The sequence below is a fragment of the Protomyctophum bolini genome (genome assembly GCF_963924005.1).
Source record: "Protomyctophum bolini genome assembly, chromosome: 19".
Taxonomy (NCBI): Eukaryota; Metazoa; Chordata; class Actinopteri; order Myctophiformes; family Myctophidae; genus Protomyctophum; species Protomyctophum bolini.
This window is the reverse complement of record NC_137880.1, coordinates 22,344,196-22,365,239: the sequence shown is the minus strand read 5'-3', so window position 1 is coordinate 22,365,239 and position 21,044 is coordinate 22,344,196. Positions and strand designations below refer to the sequence as shown.

General features: G+C 43.0%; 1 protein-coding gene across 1 annotated transcript in view; it reads right to left on the bottom strand.

Moving 5' to 3' along the window:
• Positions 1 to 19,183: 19,183 nt before the first annotated feature.
• The window catches only part of LOC308334279 (solute carrier family 35 member D3-like), a 96,509-nt gene continuing 94,648 nt past the window's right edge, over positions 19,184 to 21,044 (bottom strand). Inside the window, exon 16 of the mRNA XM_080790940.1 lies at positions 19,184 to 20,440. Within this exon, the coding sequence (XP_080647066.1) occupies positions 20,051 to 20,440 (390 nt within the window). The 3' untranslated portion in view covers positions 19,184 to 20,050. The remainder of the gene's footprint in view (positions 20,441 to 21,044) is intronic.

Here is a 21,044-nt window from a genome sequence, read left to right as displayed (position 1 = left end):
TTGTAAGATTTTCAAAAATCCTGTAAGAGGGCACTTTTGGACAAAAATAACAGATCAGCTATATTTTCGGGGCACAAACCCAGTACGACATGGATTTATAAACAAATTTGTTCAATGCAAAATGCTGTGTTCAAGTTCAGGAGACTTCGGAAAAAAGAAATTCTGCTGAATGCTGCCTTCCGGCGTGGCATGGAGAGAGGAGTGGCATTTGCATTTTCTTCACCATAGTAAATGCTGCATTTGTGGTCTGGAAAGGGCAGGGGCTGAAGCCCCCTTTGATGTCTATGTGTGCACGTCCCTGTAGCTAAAATGACAGATGCTTTCCCGGATTGAATGGCTTAAACCTTAAATGAATTCATCAGGAGCATCTTATAACAGCTGCACCTGTTGGAACCTTTTCAGTTCCATGCGTAGGAGGACAGCCAAGTGCCCGATGTATTGAAATACTTTGAATAAGTTGAATGAAATGTGAAATTTACAAACCTGTAAATTTAATCAGGAAAGTATTTTGTATGGATTAATGAGTCTGGCTTCCTTCCTGCTGCTACTGATACTTATGTGGTGAGAAAATAATCCCTGACCTGCTTAAAATGTGTCTGGGGAATCGACAAAGCTAAAGGATGGCTCCATCAATACATTGAGGTGTGTGTGTGTGTGTGTGTGTGTGTGTGTGTGTGTGTGTGTGTGTGTGTGTGTGTGTGTGTGCGCGCGCGCATACTACATACACAGGTTACAGTATATATTTGCAAGATCTGTCTTGAGAGATTTTTCACATAAACGTAAGTGACATAATGTCAGATTAGAATGTTTAAGCCATATGGTAAATCATTACATGTGTCACATTAGTGTCTCTATATGTGACAACCTCCACATCCTCCACGCTACATCCATGCAGTATCACGCTGAGGAACACAGACATGGCTGACAGTGATGGAGAGGAGTGTTTATAACTTTGTGTGCACGTGTGTGTGTGTGTGTGTGTGTGTGTGTGTGTGTGTGTGTGTGTGTGTGTGTGTGTGTGTGTGTGTGTGTGTGTGTGTGAGAGAAGAGAGAGAGAGAGAGAGAGAGAGAGAGAGAGAGAGTGACAGCAAAAGATTTGTCTCCTCTGAATTCCTAAGCTTTGGATTAGAAAGTTTTATTTAATATGGTGACTTAAATTAGTCTATAAATCTGAATAATAATGGCATTTTAAAAATGATGAATCCATCCCAACTCCACGTGTTCTACTCTCTCGTCCATTTGAATCGGTTATATTCTGCTCTATTCTAATTGAACTCTGACAGTGTGAAACTGACAACAGTCAGTCCTCATTATGGGCAAGTCATAATAGGTGATCATCCTGTGGGAATAGTAGATCTATACAAGCTCACAGGATCAGGATAGAGATGGGCCTTCCACCAATTATGATCGAGAGGGGGCGGGCCTTGGTGTGCGTTCTGTTGGCCTGTTGCGTGTCCCCCCACTGTAGTGCGTGCATGTGCACATCTTGTTACCGGGGCGGACCGGGCTTTTTTCCCAAATCACACAAATTACTGAATGCTCCTTTAACTCAGGTACTTATAGTAGGCTACAGTATAGTATTTGACAGCAGGGGCGTGCACAGATAGACACGAGGTAGTGCTATAGACTCTATAGAGCAGGGGTTCCCAAACAGTTCCATGCGCTGCACAAGGTGACCTTTTGTCACTTTGTCACCCTCAAAATGTCTGCGCACGCCACTGTTTGACTGTATCTACACTTTGACTCAGGTCTAAAGTGGGTCCATGCACGGGGGTGACGTGAACACTCTGGATTTCGTTTGTGTCGATAGTCCTTGGGGAAGTGCAGTCATTATCATCTATTGTTCACTGGTCTATTGTTATACGGTCGGTCGTGTGTGTCCTGTCCACAGTGATGTACGGCCTAACGGTGGTGGCTCTATTGAACCGGTCACAGCTGAGTGCTTAGTCGATGATGCGGAGCAGTAATATAGAGACACACACCATCGCCATCATCATCTGGCTCACACTGCTGCTGGCCAAAATGAATGGCAAAACATTAGGCCCAGGGTTCATCCATCAATATGTCCGTACACAGACAATTGTGTTCGTGGCAAAGACTTGTCTTGTCGGTAGCAAGTTTTACATTTTCATTTTTGCACACCACTATAATGTTCTTATTTTGATCGTAATTACAGCTTTGGCTATGTATTGCGACCCCCGCCCCGCCATTCAGTTGCAAAAATTTAAATTAAATGAAAAGAATGTTTTGAAAATAATCTGGGGGTCGTGAGTGACCCCCCATGAGAACCCTTGCTCTAGACTACAGTACCAAGTCGACCTCACCACGCCAGAGGTAACAAAATGATAGGCAATATTAGGCCTATGATTGATTATGACATCAAGGCATTTAAAAGCAAATACCGTAATAATTTTACTAACCCTGTCCCGTCCCAATTGTCCCACACAAGTGTCTGTTCCTGTATGTCCCTCAAATGAACAGTTTGGATCTGGTCACCCTATATACACACATGCAGCCATGGGGCATATACGTAGCCTACAAGCATGCATGCAAGTACGATTAAGTGTATACGTAATAAAGAGAACAAAATCAATATACAGACATTGGTACATGAACATAGACTTAGACGTATAATACAATTTTCAAATTACACCTTGTCTGGGTTACAGAGGTAAGATACTGTCTATATAATACTCTGCAGTGAAAAAGGAAATATACAGAATATGGAACATTGTACGTATAATATCATTGGTTGAATGAATTAGATACAGATTTACAGTTCTTCCGTACGTGTGTGTACACGTGTGTGTCATGCAGCAAAGGGATGAATACGTTTGCGACCATTTCCCCCCATTTCCTCAAAAGTTATACAGTTATTAGTATTCGTATTGGACATTCAGTGTATGTTTTCCGCTGGACAGCGACAATATGTTATCCCCTCACTCCGCCCCATCTGTGTTATCTCCCCATTGTGCTGTACTAAATAACCTGATGTATGAGCGGAGATTATCCCTGAGCAAACTATAGGACCCATCCGCACCCTCCCTCCCTCCCCGGGGCTGAGTGTAAAGCCCACGAAAGTGTTAAGGCATTAAGACCTGGTGAATGTCTTCTAAATCCTAGCCGTTTTCTGGCAGTACCAGTGCCCAAAAAGTTGACTTTCATGTCAAGGACCCCCAAAATCATATGGATTTGATCATGGATCCCCATCTGAAAATATTTGGATCCAGGGACGCCCAGAATTAAGCAAAGATTGGGGTTCAAAATGTTTGTTTAAAGATAATCGTTATTGAAGGATTTGCGCAAAATGTTCACGATAATAAAAAATAGCAGATCAACAAGCTTATAGCGCGTCACTTTGTGGCACGCTATGAGCTTGTATATCTGCTATTGTTAATAGCCAACCAATCATGTGATTTTACATCTTAAATGACACAGACGCTTTCCCGGCTTTAGAGTGTTAAACACTGCAGTGGTTTCGTAGCCTGCCACCTACAGTATGTGAAACCAGCCACCGTGAATAGTGCTGTCCACAGCCTTCAGTGGGAATGGCTGAATACTGCTGATGTATGCGCCTCATTACGGCAACTCTGCGTCAAACGCTTTCTTTGACTTTGAACGCGGCTGCCAAAAATCTTTATACTACTGTGCCCGCCCGGGCCGCTAGCGGACTCTCCAGAGATATTATTATGTTGTTGTTGTGGCCTATACGTTTGCCTATAACCTATATAGCTTAATATCTCTGACTGTGGGGATAATCCACAGGGGTAATAGTGTATGTTCACCTTACCTGTGACTTTGAGGCGACTGCTCAGAGACGAAAGATGGCGGAAGACAACAGTGCTCATTCTTTGGGTACAGTTCTTTCGGACTAACGTCTGGGTTTCAGTGTTTAATGTGAACAATACAGACTGGCCTTAATTGTCACAGAATTGGTCAAACTTAAATAACGAAATTACTTTTATTTCCCCCATCACACGATCGATACAGGTCTAAAATAGTGGGTGAAATAATGATTTATTTGTGTGAGCTCTCTACTTTGCATTTACAGTTAGAATAGGGAAGAGAGAATGGAGAGGAAAGGAAAATGTACTGTAACACAGAATAGAAACAGCTTTATGCAGTCTAACTCATGTCTAGAATACTACAATATAGTGACAGAGGTATTTATTTCTTAAAATGTACAACCCAACAGTCTCCCAACCATGCAGACCTTGTTCCTCTTTAACCACTTTCAAACAGTGGTGTGCCGTGGCCCGTGGACAAGTCATTATAGGTGGAAATATTAGATTTTAATTTATATGGATATCCATTTATTTCGAATAATTTCAAAACATTGTAAACGTAGCAGATCTACGTGTACAGCTGCTATATCTTTGCTATAGCAGAATAGGGGTCAGCAGGGGGTCAAAATGCACCCCAAACATAAAAGGTTGTGATCTGCATTTGTTTTAATTAGATAAACAAAATGCTTTAAAATGTTTCACCGATAATGAACAGTTTTTGCTTATTCATGCCCAGAATAGGACGCTGTAGGGTTGGTGTGGTTAAGTTGCAGCAAACATGGGGTATTAGGTTTGACTACACTCCGCATAACCCCATGAGTGTTCCATGCCCAAGTGCCCTTGAGCAAGAAGACAGAGAGTCCCTAACAGCTCCGGAGGCACTGCTGCTCTGTCGCTCACCCTGCATTCTGACCTTGCAGTGGACGAAAGGTCTGGAGGAAAGACTCATTTCTCCCCTCAGGGTTGAAGTATATATAAAATAAAGAAATCTGCCTATTATATACTGTGGGTTTAGGAAGTGGATAGTGACAAAGTGAAAATAGACTGCGGAGGAGCAGGGCGTGCAGAGCTGCTATCCCCCAAATCATCTTAAATGTAAGAGTGTCTTTGTTAAAGTCAAATGTAAAAGTTGAAAAGAAAGCTGCCGACAAAGCTCACTTGACAGTCACCACCTCGTCGCCCCATTCATATCGCCTCTGTCGGATGGAAAACTCACATGTCCAAAACTGTTACTTTTCAGGGTTGTTACAAAAAGTAGCAGATGGACAAGCTCTAAAAGGTTGTGGCGCTTGTGGATCTACTTCTGATGTATGCATGTATGTACTATACGCCGTAGTATGATCAAGTAGGGTGTTAATTTAGGGGGGAAATGCACAAATTAAAAATATACAGGTGTCTGCCCGACAGCAACAAAATCAGTAAGCTTCTCTGAATGATTTAGGGTTTAGGGAAGGTTTAGGGAAGGCTGCTAGAGCACTGAACTTGCACTCATTCTTTTTTGAGGGCTAGCCCCTCCTATATTCAGCTATTAGTGTAGATCAGTGATACTCAACCTCAGGGGGGGATGCAATGCAAATGAAAGACATATACTGTGTATCCCTATTCCCTGACATAATTTTATAGCTAAACGGACAGAATTCTATTTTATTTGAATGATGAAACCCAGCTGCCATTAATAGTTGGAAATGGAAATGGAAATGGAAATTGCGGAAATGGAAATTGCGGAAATTGTAATTGCGGAAATTGCGGAAATGGAAATTGCGGAAATGGTAATTGCGGAAATGGTGGAAATGGAAATTGCGGAAATGGAAATTGAGGAAATTGCGGAAATGGAAATTGCGGAAATGGTAATTGCGGAAATTGCGGAAATTGCTCTTCACTTATAGCTATCTATTTTCAGGTAGATTGTTTTATTTTACTCAGTCAGCCATATCACTACTCATTTTTTTTCATGAAAAAGGTCATAGCTGGGTAATCTATTTTCAGGCAAATTGTGTTTATTGTATTTTATTTTACTCAGCCATAACAATTTATTTTCTGTTAACCAACTTGCTGGCTGGCAGGCAGGCAGACAGCTACTCATAGACAGGCAGACAGACAGACAGCTACTCATGGAGAATTGGACAGGCAGGCAGTCAGACAGCTACTCATAGACAGGCAGACAGACAGCTACTCATGGAGAATTGGACAGGCAGGCAGACAGCTACTCATGGACAATTGGACAGGCAGGAAGGCAGACAGCTACTCATAGACAGACAGACAGCTACTCATGGACAATTGGACAGGCAGAAAGGCAGACAGCTACTCATAGACAGACAGACAGACAGCTACTCATAGACAATTGGGCAGGCAGGCAGACAGCTACTCATAGACAGACAGACAGCTACTCATAGACAGGCAGACAGTAAGACAGCTACTCATTGACAGACAGACAAATAACTACTCATGGACAGACAGACAGGCAGGCAGGCAGGCAGGCAGGCAAAGAGCTACTCATGTTATGTTATTATGTTATTATAACAGCTACTCATGTTATGTGCAATAATTTGTGCAGTTATGGAAACAGCTCTTTGTGTTTATGCAAGAAAATGTAACACATTTATTTATTTACATATTGTGTGCATGCACATTGTACTTTGATACATTTTGCGAAAATAAAGCAATTGAAAGAGAGAAGTTATCAAGTATCATTAATGTCGTAATTTTATCTACTGGCCCCTGGCCCCTTGCCATTTTTGTAATGTGGCCCACAGGTAAATCTATTTGAGTATCCCTGGTGTAGATTATCGTCATACACAAACATTAAAGTCCCATTGACAATGAATGGAGAATTTACGTTATACGTCATGATTTGTCCACATATTATGTGTCCACATAATATGTTGACGAGCAATGAATAGAGAATTTACGTCATTATTTGTCAGAGAAAATCTGTATTTTTGTCCACAAATTAAATGATACACAGATTGTTGTGCACTTTGGGATACATGATCCGTATGCAATATGCCTTGGAATGGGATTCAATTAGCATTAGAGTCAATATTCATACCTCATGTACTAATCTACTTCCTACACTAACTTCTCTGAAACTAATCAAATCACATTTCTCGGCAGTGACGGAAGGGAAACGGCTGCCCGTTCCAATAAGAGCTCTACAATAAGAAACGTACGCACACTGTCCATGTCGTTTGTTCTCTCTGATAGCCAGCCAAATTCATTTCAATTTTCTTGAAAGGATAAAAGCACCGTGTAAAGTGCCTCCTCCTCCTCCTCCTCCTCCTCCCCCCATGGTTGCCTCTCTCCTCAATACCCCCCTCTCTCTAACTTTTCCTCCTGTTCGTCCAAGTATACGTGCAGTTTAACATCTGTCTGCTATAATGGGCTGTTATCTGCTGCCTTTATGCTCACAAACATTTCACGACGTGTGTGTGTGTGTGCGAGTGAGATAGCATGTAGTTGTGTGTACGTGCTTGCAGTGAATTTACAGGGTTCTTCAAGATGGATTCTTGCAGCAGTAAAGTGCTGACAATGAGAGGAGAGCTGAAGGAGAACCGGACAGATCACTCCTCCACCTCTCTGACTCCTCCTTAATCCCTTATCTCTCCTCTCTGCCTCATCCAACACCTCTCCTCCCCTCCTGTGTCATAATCCCTCCCTTGTGTCATTCTCCTCTTCCCAACTTTCACCTCTGGCTCAGACTTCTGCTCTTGGGAAAACACAAAAGTTGTGTCCCCAAATAGGCTATCCAGTACTTTAACTCAAGTATAAATTTGACTGAGAATCTTTTAATGCAGTAATATTTCACCAAGAGCATACTGTACTCTGACTCAAGTACTGAGGTTGATACTTTGTCCACCACTGAAGCGTTATTCATAGTCTGGTCTTCGGTGGTGAGGTGACCACCGAACTACAACATGACATCACGAGCCGCGGTGAAGAGCAAACCACCGCCACCGCTCCAGCCCTTCTCTCTGTTTTTACTCACCACCGCTCAACGTTATTTCAGCTCCGGTGGTCAGCTCACCACCGGAGCGGTGGTCACCTCACCACCGAAAATCCAGACTATGAATGAGCCTTTAGTCCTGTGACAAATGCCTTGCAAGTAATTTACACAAAAGCGTTAGCTGTAACTGGCTGCAGCTGAGAGGATCGAGACGAGGCTTCCTGGAAATTGGAAGGTTGCCAGTTAGACACTCCCGCTAACCCGGTGTACGTATGTGTACCTGAGCAAAACACTTAACCCCTTAACTGCCCCCATGGCATCCACTGTCTGCTCCTAATGGTTGTAATGGCTAAATGCAGATGAAAAATGTCAGGTAGTTAAGTGCAAATGTACTTGACAGAAACAAAACTTTGTAAACTAACAATAATCGCCCCAGGCATGTAGGCCTACTGTATATATAGTGTAGGCCTAGTTGTTCAAACAGCATAGCATACCTGGCCTTTGTTGGCTGAGACAGACAATAATATATTGCAATTGTATTACCGGTAATTAAACCATTTTGAGATTCATTCCAGTTGTGAGTTTAAATTGGATGTGAGGGAGCTAAATTCAAATTGCACACTGTCTAGCGAGCATAGATGTTAACTTAGCCATTTAAATGTCTGCCAGCTCACAATAGTTATAGCTACAGGTACATGTGAGTGAACGCAAAAATTATATATAGCCTCCAGTAGTCCACATTATCGTATATTGATCATCGTGGCATATGTTAGCGTTACATTACATATACAGCAGATAATTTGATTGATGTTGCCTTCCAGAATAATTATGCTCTTGAGAAAATACCATGTTTGTGCCAAATAACCCCCTCCCATAACTCAGTCCATCCATATGTCCATACCTCCTCCTCCTCCTCCTCTTCCTCTCACATCCCCTCTGGCTTGTTTCAGCCACGCTTCTATGCTCCCCCCCCCACCTCCCCCATTCCCTCCATCCATCCATCTCCTCTCTTGTGGATCCCCAAATCCGGCCTCCCTTCTCAGCTTGACATGTCAACAACAGGCCCAGATTTGGCTAATATCTACAAGCTGATGCAATGTGAGGTGGCGTGTTGTAAAGAGATTGGCTATTGGCTATTGGCTATTGGCTGGTGATTCGACTCGTTATAGAGTACTATATATATATATATATATATATATATATATATATATCGGGCCAAGCATAGACCTCTGGGAGACCCCGGGCATCAAAGTGGTAAAGACTAAATACCAGGTGGAGAGGACTGCCCTTTGTCCTTGCAGAGAAAATTGCCCCACAAGACCCAGGTGCGTGGCATCTGTTATCCTGCCTCTGCTTTCGGACAGGATAAACATATACATTTGGTTTAACCTTTCAACCTTATAGTGAAAATCTTTCACATCCTTCCCCCCCCTAAAGATCATGAGCTGAGGTTTTTTCTTACCAAAAACACATCAACACATGGCTTATAATGCATAATGCATATCTCTTTAATTGCATAAAAGTGCAGAATATTTCAGGCAGCCCGGAGAGCTAATGTGTGAATTCAATGTTCTTCCCTCGTCTACATAAACCAACAAAGGATTTTACGCCCACTCCAGTAGTCTCTGAAGAACATCCTTTGATGACATGGTCTTCCGTTTTCTCCGCGAGAGCAATCAAACTCGTCTTTGTTTATCATTTCGACTTCAAGCTGTGTGATGAATTTTGCAGAGCAAAAAACAAGCCACACTTTCTCTCCACAACGGAGAGAGACCAGGCTTGTTGTGGTACAGTGTTTCTCCTGGAGGTGGAAATGATCTCTGCCATAATGATCAAAGGTTCAGCTTGAGTGAGCTGGGAATGCTTTTCTTTTTGGCGTGACTTACGGCTCTATCTAAAACCAACATCTGGAGGAAGAGATGACACTAGTTTGATAGCCACGGGCAGCTAAGCACACACACACACACACGTAGGCCTACACACACGTACACACACACACTGACGCACGCACACACACACACACACACACACACACACACACACACACACACACACACACACACACACACACACACACACACACACACACACACACACACACACACACACACACACACACACACACAGCCCTACACAAATACATTTTCTTTGCTGTCAGGTGGAAAGGTGTCCTGGAACTGTTGCGCTGTACGGTATTTGTGTTGCTACTTTGTGTGACGCGAAGTTTTTTAATTCATAACATTTATAAAAGTTAAAATACCTTTTTAATGTAGATAAGAGGTTTCTGCCCAACAGCAATGATACTGGCTAGCTACGCAAGTGAGTAAATCGTTACCACAGAGCCAATCGAAAACAAACAGTTTGCTCGAGCGGGTGGGGGGGATTGACATTTTTTGCTTCAGGCAGAATAACCCCTTGTCAACCATTCTGGCCCCAAGTACTGGGTGGGCGTTTTGCATAAACCAAAAAGTGGTAGAGCCAATCAGTGCCTACGCTCAGGGCCACTTTTTGTTTTTCTGCAACACACTCACCCATGCAGAGGTTGGGGCCAGACCAATCTCCAACACACTCACCCATGCAGAGGTTGGGGCCAGACCAATCTGCAACACACTCACCCATACAGACAGAGCTTGGGGCCAGACCGGTCTGCAACACACTCACCCATGCAGAGGTTGGGGCCAGACCGGTCTGCAACACACTCACCCATGCAGAGGTTGGGGCCAGACCAATCTGCAACACACTCACCCATGCAGAGGTTGGGACCAGACCAATCTGCAACACACTCACCCATGCAGAGGTTGGGGCCAGACCGGTCTGCAACACACTCACCCATGCAGAGGTTGGGGCCAGACCGGTCTGCAACACACTCACCCATGCAGAGGTTGGGGCCAGACCGGTCTGCAACACACTCACCCATGCAGAGGTTGGGGCCAGACCGGTCTGCAACACACTCACCCATGCAGAGGTTGGGGCCAGACCAATCTGCAACACACTCACCCATGCATCTTAAGGCCTCAATAGAAAAGCATGAGAGATGAAATACAGTACAACCACAGCACTTTTTGACCTACATTCGATCGGTTTGGCTTTGACGACCTAGTCGTGATTGGCTGCCCCGAGTCTGAACCCATACTCTGAAACGCTGCCTAGCCAATGGGAGTGCCTCCTAAGCCCTGGCTGAAAGGCAGCAACACGGAAGTGTTAACCCAGAGCGCCTCACAACCTTAGAGTAGTGGCTAATGTTATGAGCTAACTGGAGCTACACAACAAAACACAGTGATTGAACCAACCAAAGCATGCCGGAAACGAACGCAAACAACGGCCGCGAGGTTGTCACAGAGAAACAAAAATAATAACAACAAATAATAGGGGGAAAAAACAGGGAGACAGACGCACAACGGAGACAGACAGCACTGGTTTCACGGTTCACCTGACAGTTAATGACTTGTCATTCTTGTTTATAGTTATATCACAGTAACATACTCTACCATACAGATTGGTCAAAATAAAGTTAGATAGCGTACCATTAAGCACTTAAATACTCTTACAAACCCTACATACTCAAATTGTACGTCAAATGTAAAAATGGCAGATCTACATTCTACAAGATCACAAAACAGCACGTTATGAGCTTGTATAGAGCTCATTTTTCTTGACTGTTCACCTATAATGTAATGCAGCCAATGTGTCTCTCATTCATTTCACTCTGAGCCGCAAGGATTTGTACTGTGTACGGTGCAGTCATGCATACAGATTGACAGAGACATAATGCTCTCATAAGCTATACCCACACAGACAGTCATACAATGCATGCAGAGGTAAACAAGCATGCACACTCATGCACACAAGCAAATAATTGTACTGTAGTGTACAAACGCACGTGCACAACGCATTACGCACACACTCACAAACAACGACGACACGACCCCATCCCCTGAAGTAATGATCCGTATCAGAAATACAATCATCTCATCTCATCTCGTATATGTCCGCGTCTTCCCACATCCACCGTTTCATCCACTGTGCCGTTTCACTGACGCTAATTTAAACAGACTGACTTGTGTGTCATAGACAGCATTTTGGCAGCAGAACCAGTGGAGTGTAAAGTATATTTAATTGTACTGCAAGTAAAATCTTGAGGTATTTGTACTTCTTCTAACTCCACCACATCTCAGAGACAAATATTGTACTTTTACAACACTCCATTTATTTGAACACTTTAGTTACTATAGTTACTTTGTAGATTTTGATTATTATTACAAAACATACATTAATCACTTCAGTCATATAGGCTACAGTACATTTCCACCATTTGAAAATAGCTGATTTACAAGCTCACAATGCATCACATTGTGGGCTTGCAGATCGGCTATTTTCAAATTATTTGTATACAACATTTGTATACAATTGAAAAACTTGAAAAGGTACATTCTGCAAAATTTGAACTTAAGCTGTATGAAATACACATTAATATAGTGGTTGCACTATCCCTAATAATAGTGGTTGTACTGTATTAATTCATTGCCTGAGTCCCATGGTGGGAGTTCTGCTCTGGTTTTGGTCAATATTAAAGATGGAGTTTTTTCCACCCTAAAACATGATCATCAGGTATTATTACAATATAAGGGGGAAGAACTTTTTCCAAAAAGTGTACAGTATTTGTTAAAATTTTTGCTTTTATGTGGACACGACCAGTTCATTAAGTATGCCTGGTTTGCCTGGTGGGTGGTGGTGGGTGGTGATCCACCTGAACTGAAGCCGCACCCACAGCTATAGTTGTATGATAAAGGGGGAGGGGTTAGGGGAGGGGCTGATAGTGTGGTGTCACTATATTACTGTTTACTTCATTGTCCCGTTTGACTGTCAAGGGTTCAGCCTCCAGGAAGAAACCCTAAATACAAAGTTAATACACCATTGCACATAAAAAGAGTAAATTAATTTACAAAACTAACGTCATTTGTATTGTTGACCTATTTTTAAAATATTAGCGCAACTTTCGTTTAACTTTGACTTCCATGTGATAGAGGGGTCAAAAATTGCAATACAAATGACGTTAGTTTTGTGGATTAATTTACTTTTAATGCGTGGCCCCCAGTGCCCCCCACAAAATGACCAGAACTACTTAATATTGACCAAGTATTTCATACATCTTAAATAAATAAAAATCTGAACTATCCCTTTAAGTGCATTGACTACATTCAGATGCCAATACTTTTGTACTCAAGTACATTTTGAATTCCAGACTTGTAACAGAGTATTTTTATATTGCAGTATTGATACTTTTATACTTACGTAAAAGCGAGCAGAGCCCATATTTCCCCCACAGTCACTGGAGGATGTAGACCATGGTGCGCTTCCCTCCACACTGCATGACTCATAGGAGGCTTTCTCTAAAAAACAATAACGTAAAATAAAAGGTTTTTTCAATTTACTCTGCATTGGACATGCAAATTGAACAGTCAATGCCCACCACCCCCCCACCCACTCACCCTTTTTTATCAATCATATATCACATGTGTGATGTGGCGTGCAAATGAAAAACAAAAACAAACGGTTGTATTAAAAAAACAATTCCTAGGGTTTTGTAATAGCCTCTTTGTTTTCTTCTCCTTGTTTTTTATCTTTTATATTTTCATGTTTTTTAAGACCGACACCATTGGCATTTTATTCAATACACATACAATGTGTGTGTGTGTGTGTGTGTGTGTGTGTGTGTGTGTGTGTGTGTGTGTGTGTGTGTGTGTGTGTGTGTGTGTGTGGGCGCGTGTCAGCGAGTGTTAAGGGACAGCGAGCGTTAAAGTCAAATGAAAACAGGGAAGCTGTCCATAAAACACCCTGGACAACGCTCCATACATCCCAGACTCTCACCTGGACAACGCTCCATACATCCAGACTCTCACCTGGACAACGCTCCATACATCCAGACTCTCACCTGGACAACGCTCCATACATCCAGACTGTCACCTGGACAACGCTCCATACATCCCAGACTCTCACCTGGACAACGCTCCATACATCCCAGACTCTCACCTGGACAACGCTCCATACATCCCAGACTCTCACCTGGACAACGCTCCATACATCCCAGACTCTCACCTGGACAACGCTCCATACATCCCAGACTCTCACCTGGACAACGCTCCATACATCCCAGACTCTCCTGTACCTCCTGTGGTTCAAATGGAATTTAGTCAGATAGCATGTAATTTAGTCAGATAGCATGCTATTCCTAGATCCTATGGTTCATTGTTTACAATGGTAGCCTATATTCAATATACAGATTGTGTGTGTGTGTGTGTGTGTGTGTGTGTGTGTGTGTGTGTGTGTGTGTGTGTGTGTGTGTGTGTGTGTGTGTGTGTGTGTGTGTGTGTGTGTTGCTTACTGTATCTTGTCTGCTCTGTTAACTAATCTACACAAGCTGTCCATATGACTGACCATTTTAAAAATGACTCAGCACATATAGCCTAAACAGAATCCACAAGCTGTCATATAATGCATAAATGTGTGTTGCAGTGATAAAAACAAACACACTAAAGAGACAAAGTTATTGTAGCCACATAAACGCACTCACCAGAGCTTGAATATAAGAACTCTTCAAAATAGATAAATTAACTTATAGAGAAATAAGCTTGAAGACTAGAGAAATATAGCTAATATGAATTATAATTAATTCATAGATGGAAAATTACCACCCTGCACTACCGGTAATGCATGTCAAAGCAACATGGTGCTGTTGTCTCTTGCCTAACAGGATCATATTCACTTTGTCGTAAATCTCTTGTAGTTATATTCTAGTCAATTTATTTGCTTGAGGTACGTCAGCTGATAGAAACACATTTAATCAACATTTTAGTTTTGTGACATTGCAAAAGTTTACTTAAACTCCTCTTGACACTTGGATGGAAACATACAAGCTACAGACAAGAAAACGTAACTTACATACAAAGGCATTACAGTCAGAGAAACAAAGAAAATAAACAAACTTGGAAACATAGTACAACGTACAATAGAATAATACAACTTAGGAAAGTAGTACCAACTTTACAGTCAAACTCACAGAAAACATTTCACGGATGGAGCGACCAGCCTTATAAACAGAATAACCAACATTATACAGAGTAAAAGACAGACCAGTAAACAGAGAGGTAGACAGGCCTATACCTCGCGTTGACAGCCTTCATCTGCCTTTGCAATGCGTATTGCCCCAGGCAGATTAAGTCTGGCCCCTCTCAATTGTGGGAGGACTTCACGGCCAAAGTGGTGACGAGCCAAACAGATTCGTCTGGAACCTGCAGGCTATAACCAACCGGGGCCCAGGATTCAAATACGGGGCGGGACATTGCAGGGAAAAAAATATATAACATTGAGAGGGACAAGACTAATATCCACACAGTGCGATATTAGTATCGCTATGCGAGACAGACAGACAGACAGACAGACAGACAGACTGAATGCCTGATGATGATGTATCATCAATACTCGTCTTCAGGCTATAGTCCCGATTTGGCACTGCAGGTTCAGAAAGTGTTAAATATAATTATAGGATTTATTTCCACATTGCATCATCATGCTCGTCGACTGTCTGTCTCATGGTTTCATTCTCTTTACGGTAAGCATTTTACAAATGTTTACTAATGAATGAGCTCGATGCACAGGGGTCATCACCTGACGATGAAGCCTGACGGCTTGTGGTGGACATTTTTGTCAAAAATGCATTTCTGCCACGGACATACAAAATGAGTGAACAGTAATATTACCAGAAACACACTAGCACAGAAACACACTATGGTCATTCAGCTAGCCCTGAATGACCATAACAGGTCTGTAACTCTGAGAGTGTACACAAATGGAACCAGATGGGTCCATTTGGTTCCATTTGTACACTCTCAGAGTTAAAGGGGGTCCATGCAAATAAAACATTTGAGAACCACTAGTGCTAGTTGGACTATAGTCCATAGTTTGGTAGTAAATCATTTGTCAGAGCCTGAAGAAAACCTGGAGACTTGACATTCAGCAATTGGGTCTCATGATTCATTATAATGGTGTGTAAAAAAGAAAATCTAAACTTTGCCACAGACAAAACCAAGTCTTTGTCACGGACACATTTTGACATATTGATGACCCCTGTCGATGCGGCTCTGAGGTCCTGTTGACTGTGACATAAGGCAAAAGTGCACCTGAAACCACAGACCCATATGGTACGGGTCCATTTGGTTCCATTTTTACACTCTCAGAGTAGTGAACCCTTAAGGAATCGGACCGTTAGAGGAATCGTTAAGGAACCAGAATCGTTAACATCCCTAATGGATCCCAAACCCTGAACCACACCATCATCACGGCCACTGCATCCACAGCAATGCTTCCCAGACCGTCTCTGGACCAGGGCCCACTCGCAGTATCCTCACGGACCACCGGCGGACCCTGGTCCCACAGGTTGGAAACCTCTGATCCACGGTAGTTACTGTGATGTCATCATCACACGAATATTTAAGAGGTTTTAGTCACAGTGATGTAAGCCCCATTCATTTAAGTTTCTGTTAAAGGACCACTTCACCACTTTTCAACCTATCTTCATATAATTCGTCCTCACTAATATTCATGATAAAAGACCACATTTTTTTTCCTACAGTCTGTGTCTCATAGGAGGGCAGTGGGCAGTTCAGAAACCCGTCCACAGTGACATCATCATTAGGCAGATTTTCTTTTAAACAAGATTATTTTGTTTAATATATTTGTATTATTATTTATAATTATTATTATTATTTATTATGGCTTCCATTTTCGCATTACAACTTTTTAGGAATAGAAAGCCTGCAGTTTCTATTAGCTTGGATTCCCCATCAATGATGTCACTGGTGGATGCGTATCTGAACTGCCCACAGCCCTCCTATGAGACACAGATTGAGTAGAAAAACATATCATTATAGGACCAATTTGAAAAGTGGTCCTTTAACATTTTCTGATTCTGATATACATTAGTCAAATGTCTTTTTTGTCTTCTTTACTTTACAACGTGGCTTGCTTCTTGGTCATATACAATTAGTGCCAGTAATTCATGCATGGAGGATGGAGATGACTGGAAACACTGCTGGGGGGCTCGTCCGAGGACGACCTAGATGATGATGACAGTAACTCTCCACAGGTGTATCCAAATTTAGTGGAGTCACGGCTGCTAATAATGCTATTTGAAGTAGGCCAAGGAACGCTTAGCACTCTAGTAGTCTTTCTGTGTGAGCAGGAACGGCGAACAGGGCTCTGTGTCTGCTCTCATTTCAAACAAGGAGCAGCGAGCAGCGTGATTCTCGCCGTTGTAAGGAAACGCAAACTCAATGACTAGAGACTTGCCGACAAGGCGACGTATGGTAAGTTAACATGTCCTTAGTGTATGTAGATATACTGTACCTAAGACTGCAAAAGACTAAATACAAGCATGTATTTGATGTGGTTCTAAGAAATTCAAAGAAGATTTTGTAATCACAGTTGAATATGTTGCACATTTACCATAAAGAAGACCATATTGGGGTATCCTGGTAGGCTCATTTGGTAGAGCATGTACCATATCAAGGCTAAGTCATTGCTGCAGCTGGTCTGGGTTCAAATCTGACCTGAGGCCCTTCTCTCTCTCTCTCTCTCTCTCTCTCTCTCTGCCTACTCACTGTCAAATAAAGCAGAACATGGCATTTATTTTTTATCTTTAAAGACCATGTTTAACAACACATAAGAAACACTATAACAAGTGGCGACAAGCCTCTCAAGCTGTGCATGTTTCGTCAGACCTTGCAATTCTTACCAAATATAATTTGAAACATACTCAGCCACTGCCAAAGCCAATGCAAGAGACTCGCAGATGCACATGTACACAACAAATTTAATTTTCTTTGTGGCCAAAAAGACAACAAAGATAAGAACACAGCTTCCCTTTTTTTGTTAAGACTCCACAAATGGCTTACTAATCATACCAATGTATACATTCACACAGGTGCTTCATTAATCCAGGCCTTATGAATAATGCAAGGTTACTTGCAATGTAACCACCGTTCTCAGAGTGAGCTCGGAGCTCAAGGCCACTCGGAGAAACATTGAGATAGCCATGACGTACCTGCCATGTTGAGCTTAGCAAACACATCTGGTCATTCTGACTTGAGCAATGTCACTGACACAAGACACATTCCAACCATTATTCCCATAAAGCTGTGCATTTGCTGGAATTGCTGTGTCAACTCTCATGCCGCTATAGTTGATGAATTTCCATGTGTTCTTGTGTGTTTATTCTTCTATATGTGTCCATATTTGAGACTTTGCAATCAGTAAACAGTTGTCACTAATTCACACAGCAGCCATTTTGCACACCCCTATAGTGTGATGTAAGAAAAACAAATGGCCGCCATATGAATATGGTCATGGTGAGAGATAAGGAGGGACAGACCCCAGGAAGGATTCTCTCTGGGTTATCCTAAAGGCAATACCTCACAAATTTTATTTTCAGTTTGTCCAGATGTTTCCAAAAACTGTATTGGGGTCACCTGCGTTTTCTACCACAGCTGAGTCCATTTTAGCAGCTGTTTAGAGCAGGAGACTTGGTTGCAACACAACGCAACAATCCTCTGAGCATTCCTCCATCCATAATGGCTCATAGGCTTTTCTATCCCCGTAACAGAGTATTTCTATAGCATTTCCCCCCCACAGCGCTGACCAGCTAGTCGTGGTGGGCATACAAAGCCAAATTCAATCAGGACAGTCAGGGAGGACCTGCGACGGCGCATGCATGCACATATAAGATGAATGGCAACACCATTGTGCAGTGGGCTTCGACATATTCATGCTCGTTTTCCCCAGTCATGGCTAACAATGGAGAGGACCCATTGTTGCACATTCAAGCATGCTCCTAGTGGTGAGCCCACCGAGTGCTAGACGTCAAAGTCGAACACGGTACCCAAAAGAGCTCAGCTTGGCACTTCAAAGTCAAACCACTATTAAAAAAAGAATATCCACATACTGTAGCAACAGGCGGATTTAACCATGTTTTCAAATGAAACAGGGGGTCTGGTTGAGGGGTGTGTTAAGAGTAAAGCGCATATATATAAATGTTTCCTGTAATTATGAAGCTTGTCAGATTCTGTTGAAATAGCGGACACAAAGACCTGCATGCTTCCAGTGAGTCCACGGTGGTACTGACTGGCCGTCAACTCGGCAAAGCAAAGCAAAAGAAAGGTCTGCCATCTCAAACATACTTTTTTGTAAACGCCCAGCTGACGAGTCTGTTCCGTTCTGTTCATCACAGCAACGACACTGCGCGACATGTTCAGAACAGAGAGTTCATGTACAAACCGCTTAGTCGCAGTCGTCAACGTAACAACACTGGTCTCGGCTCTCAACTCAGACCATGCAAGGAGGATGCACAAACGCCAAGTGCTCAACACACAAGTTCACAGCAGGAAAATGCATGACACGCAAACACGATTATTATTTAATTTAAGAACAAAATAATAATATTGTGTGGGTGGGGGTGGGGGGACAATGACAGTTTGAAATGAGTCTAAAAATCCCTGCCCTTGCATGTAGCAACAGCATGACCGTGACCAGCACTTCCTACAAGCAGCCGCTTAGCGCCGCTAGCTAAAAGAGACGTGCCCGCAGTTGACACAAGGCTTTAGACAAAATGTTTTCTCTGCGTCCAGGTTTTGTCCTTTTATACTGCACCCCTTTCCTCTCCTCCGGGGGTTTCTCTGTTCCGTTCACTCTCTCATGTCATTAGGCTCTGTCCTTCAGATTGGCCCGTCCTACACTCCAGTCTCTAGTCCTCCTAACCTCGCGTCACCAGGCTTTCCACCACAAAGTCTGTGTTACTAAATAGCTGTGTGAACCGGTCTGGAGTGGATGGCAATTTACATGTTGTAGTCATTGGTTTGTAGTCATCAGTCAGGAAACCACAACCGGAATAAGAACTACCCAAAATAATTCCCCACGATCATAATTTTAAGGCCTACCCAATAAAATAGAATTTCCCCGTTGCATGGGATAACAGTATACAGACACTAAATAGTCTCTGGAAAGTACACTCACATTTGTATTTTAAAAATCAGAAAAACTACACCACATCCTAGGATTTTTTTATTTTTTATTGGGCAGGTCCTAAAATTATGATCGTGTGGAATTATTTTGGGTACTTCTGGTTCCGGCTTGAGGTTTCCTGCCTGAAGAGGAAATACAAATCAGTGACTACAAACTGACGTAAATTACCATCCGCTCCCGACCGGATCATAAACCCGAAAAGTAAATGCTTCCCAGGCTAAGTGTCCTCCTATAGTCCTCGTCCCATCAATCAGGGGCTCGGCTGCTGCTCCTCCTCCATGTTATCGAGCAGTGCGTCTTTCTTCATGAACTGCAGGTGCCTGACGGAGCGAAACACGCCCGCGTAGCTGTCGCCGAGCGACTGGCCCTGAGGAGCGGCGCCGCCGGTCGTCCCGCCGCTCTGGAGGTGCTCCCGCTGCATCTCCACAACGTCCCGTTCCGACATCACGCCGAGGCTGCGCTTGCCGCCTCCTCCTCCGTCCTCTGATGGCCACGCGTCGCCGTTGTTGGCGTGGATCCGGGACTCGGGCTCGGCCTCTCCTTTGCCGATCAGCAGCGCCTCGTCTCCCAAGTCGGCGACCGGTGACTGGGACTGGGAGCCGACCATGCCGTCGGGGACCGCCACACCGCCCCCCTCGACCTAAGGGTGGGCGATACGGTGATAATTATCGTCTAGATCAGTGGTTTTCAACCTTTTTCATATCAAGTCCCATTATTTTTTTGTCATTTGAGCCATGGACCATCATTTGATGAGATTTCGCCAGTCAGACCCCAACACTAAAGGATATTTTGTTATCATTGGATGTTATCTAACTGTGTAGACTTCTTGCAAATTAACAGTAATGCAGATGCTTAACAATAATGTATCTCTTAGAGCTTAAAATGTTACGCTCTCAAGACTTAAAGATCTGTAAGGGTCGATTTGGTTACCAACTTTCCATCATTTAGCTGCAGGGGACCACCTGGAACCCCAGTGGTCCCCGGATTACTGGTTGAAAACCATTGGTCTAGAATCTAGACGGATAGTCTGTCTATCATCCATGCATCCATGAGCTAAGCGTCAAGCCCTGTCTAGGACCCATCACTTCCTTCAAAACTGTGGCTTTCTTGTTCCAATAGTTAGGATCTTCAACTCTCACTGTGTCATGTTTTGACAGCGGCACTAAACATTTTGACACTTTGTCATAGTGATATTCATCCAGCCAGGTCGGTGATTACTTATCATTCATGCTGTGCAACACATG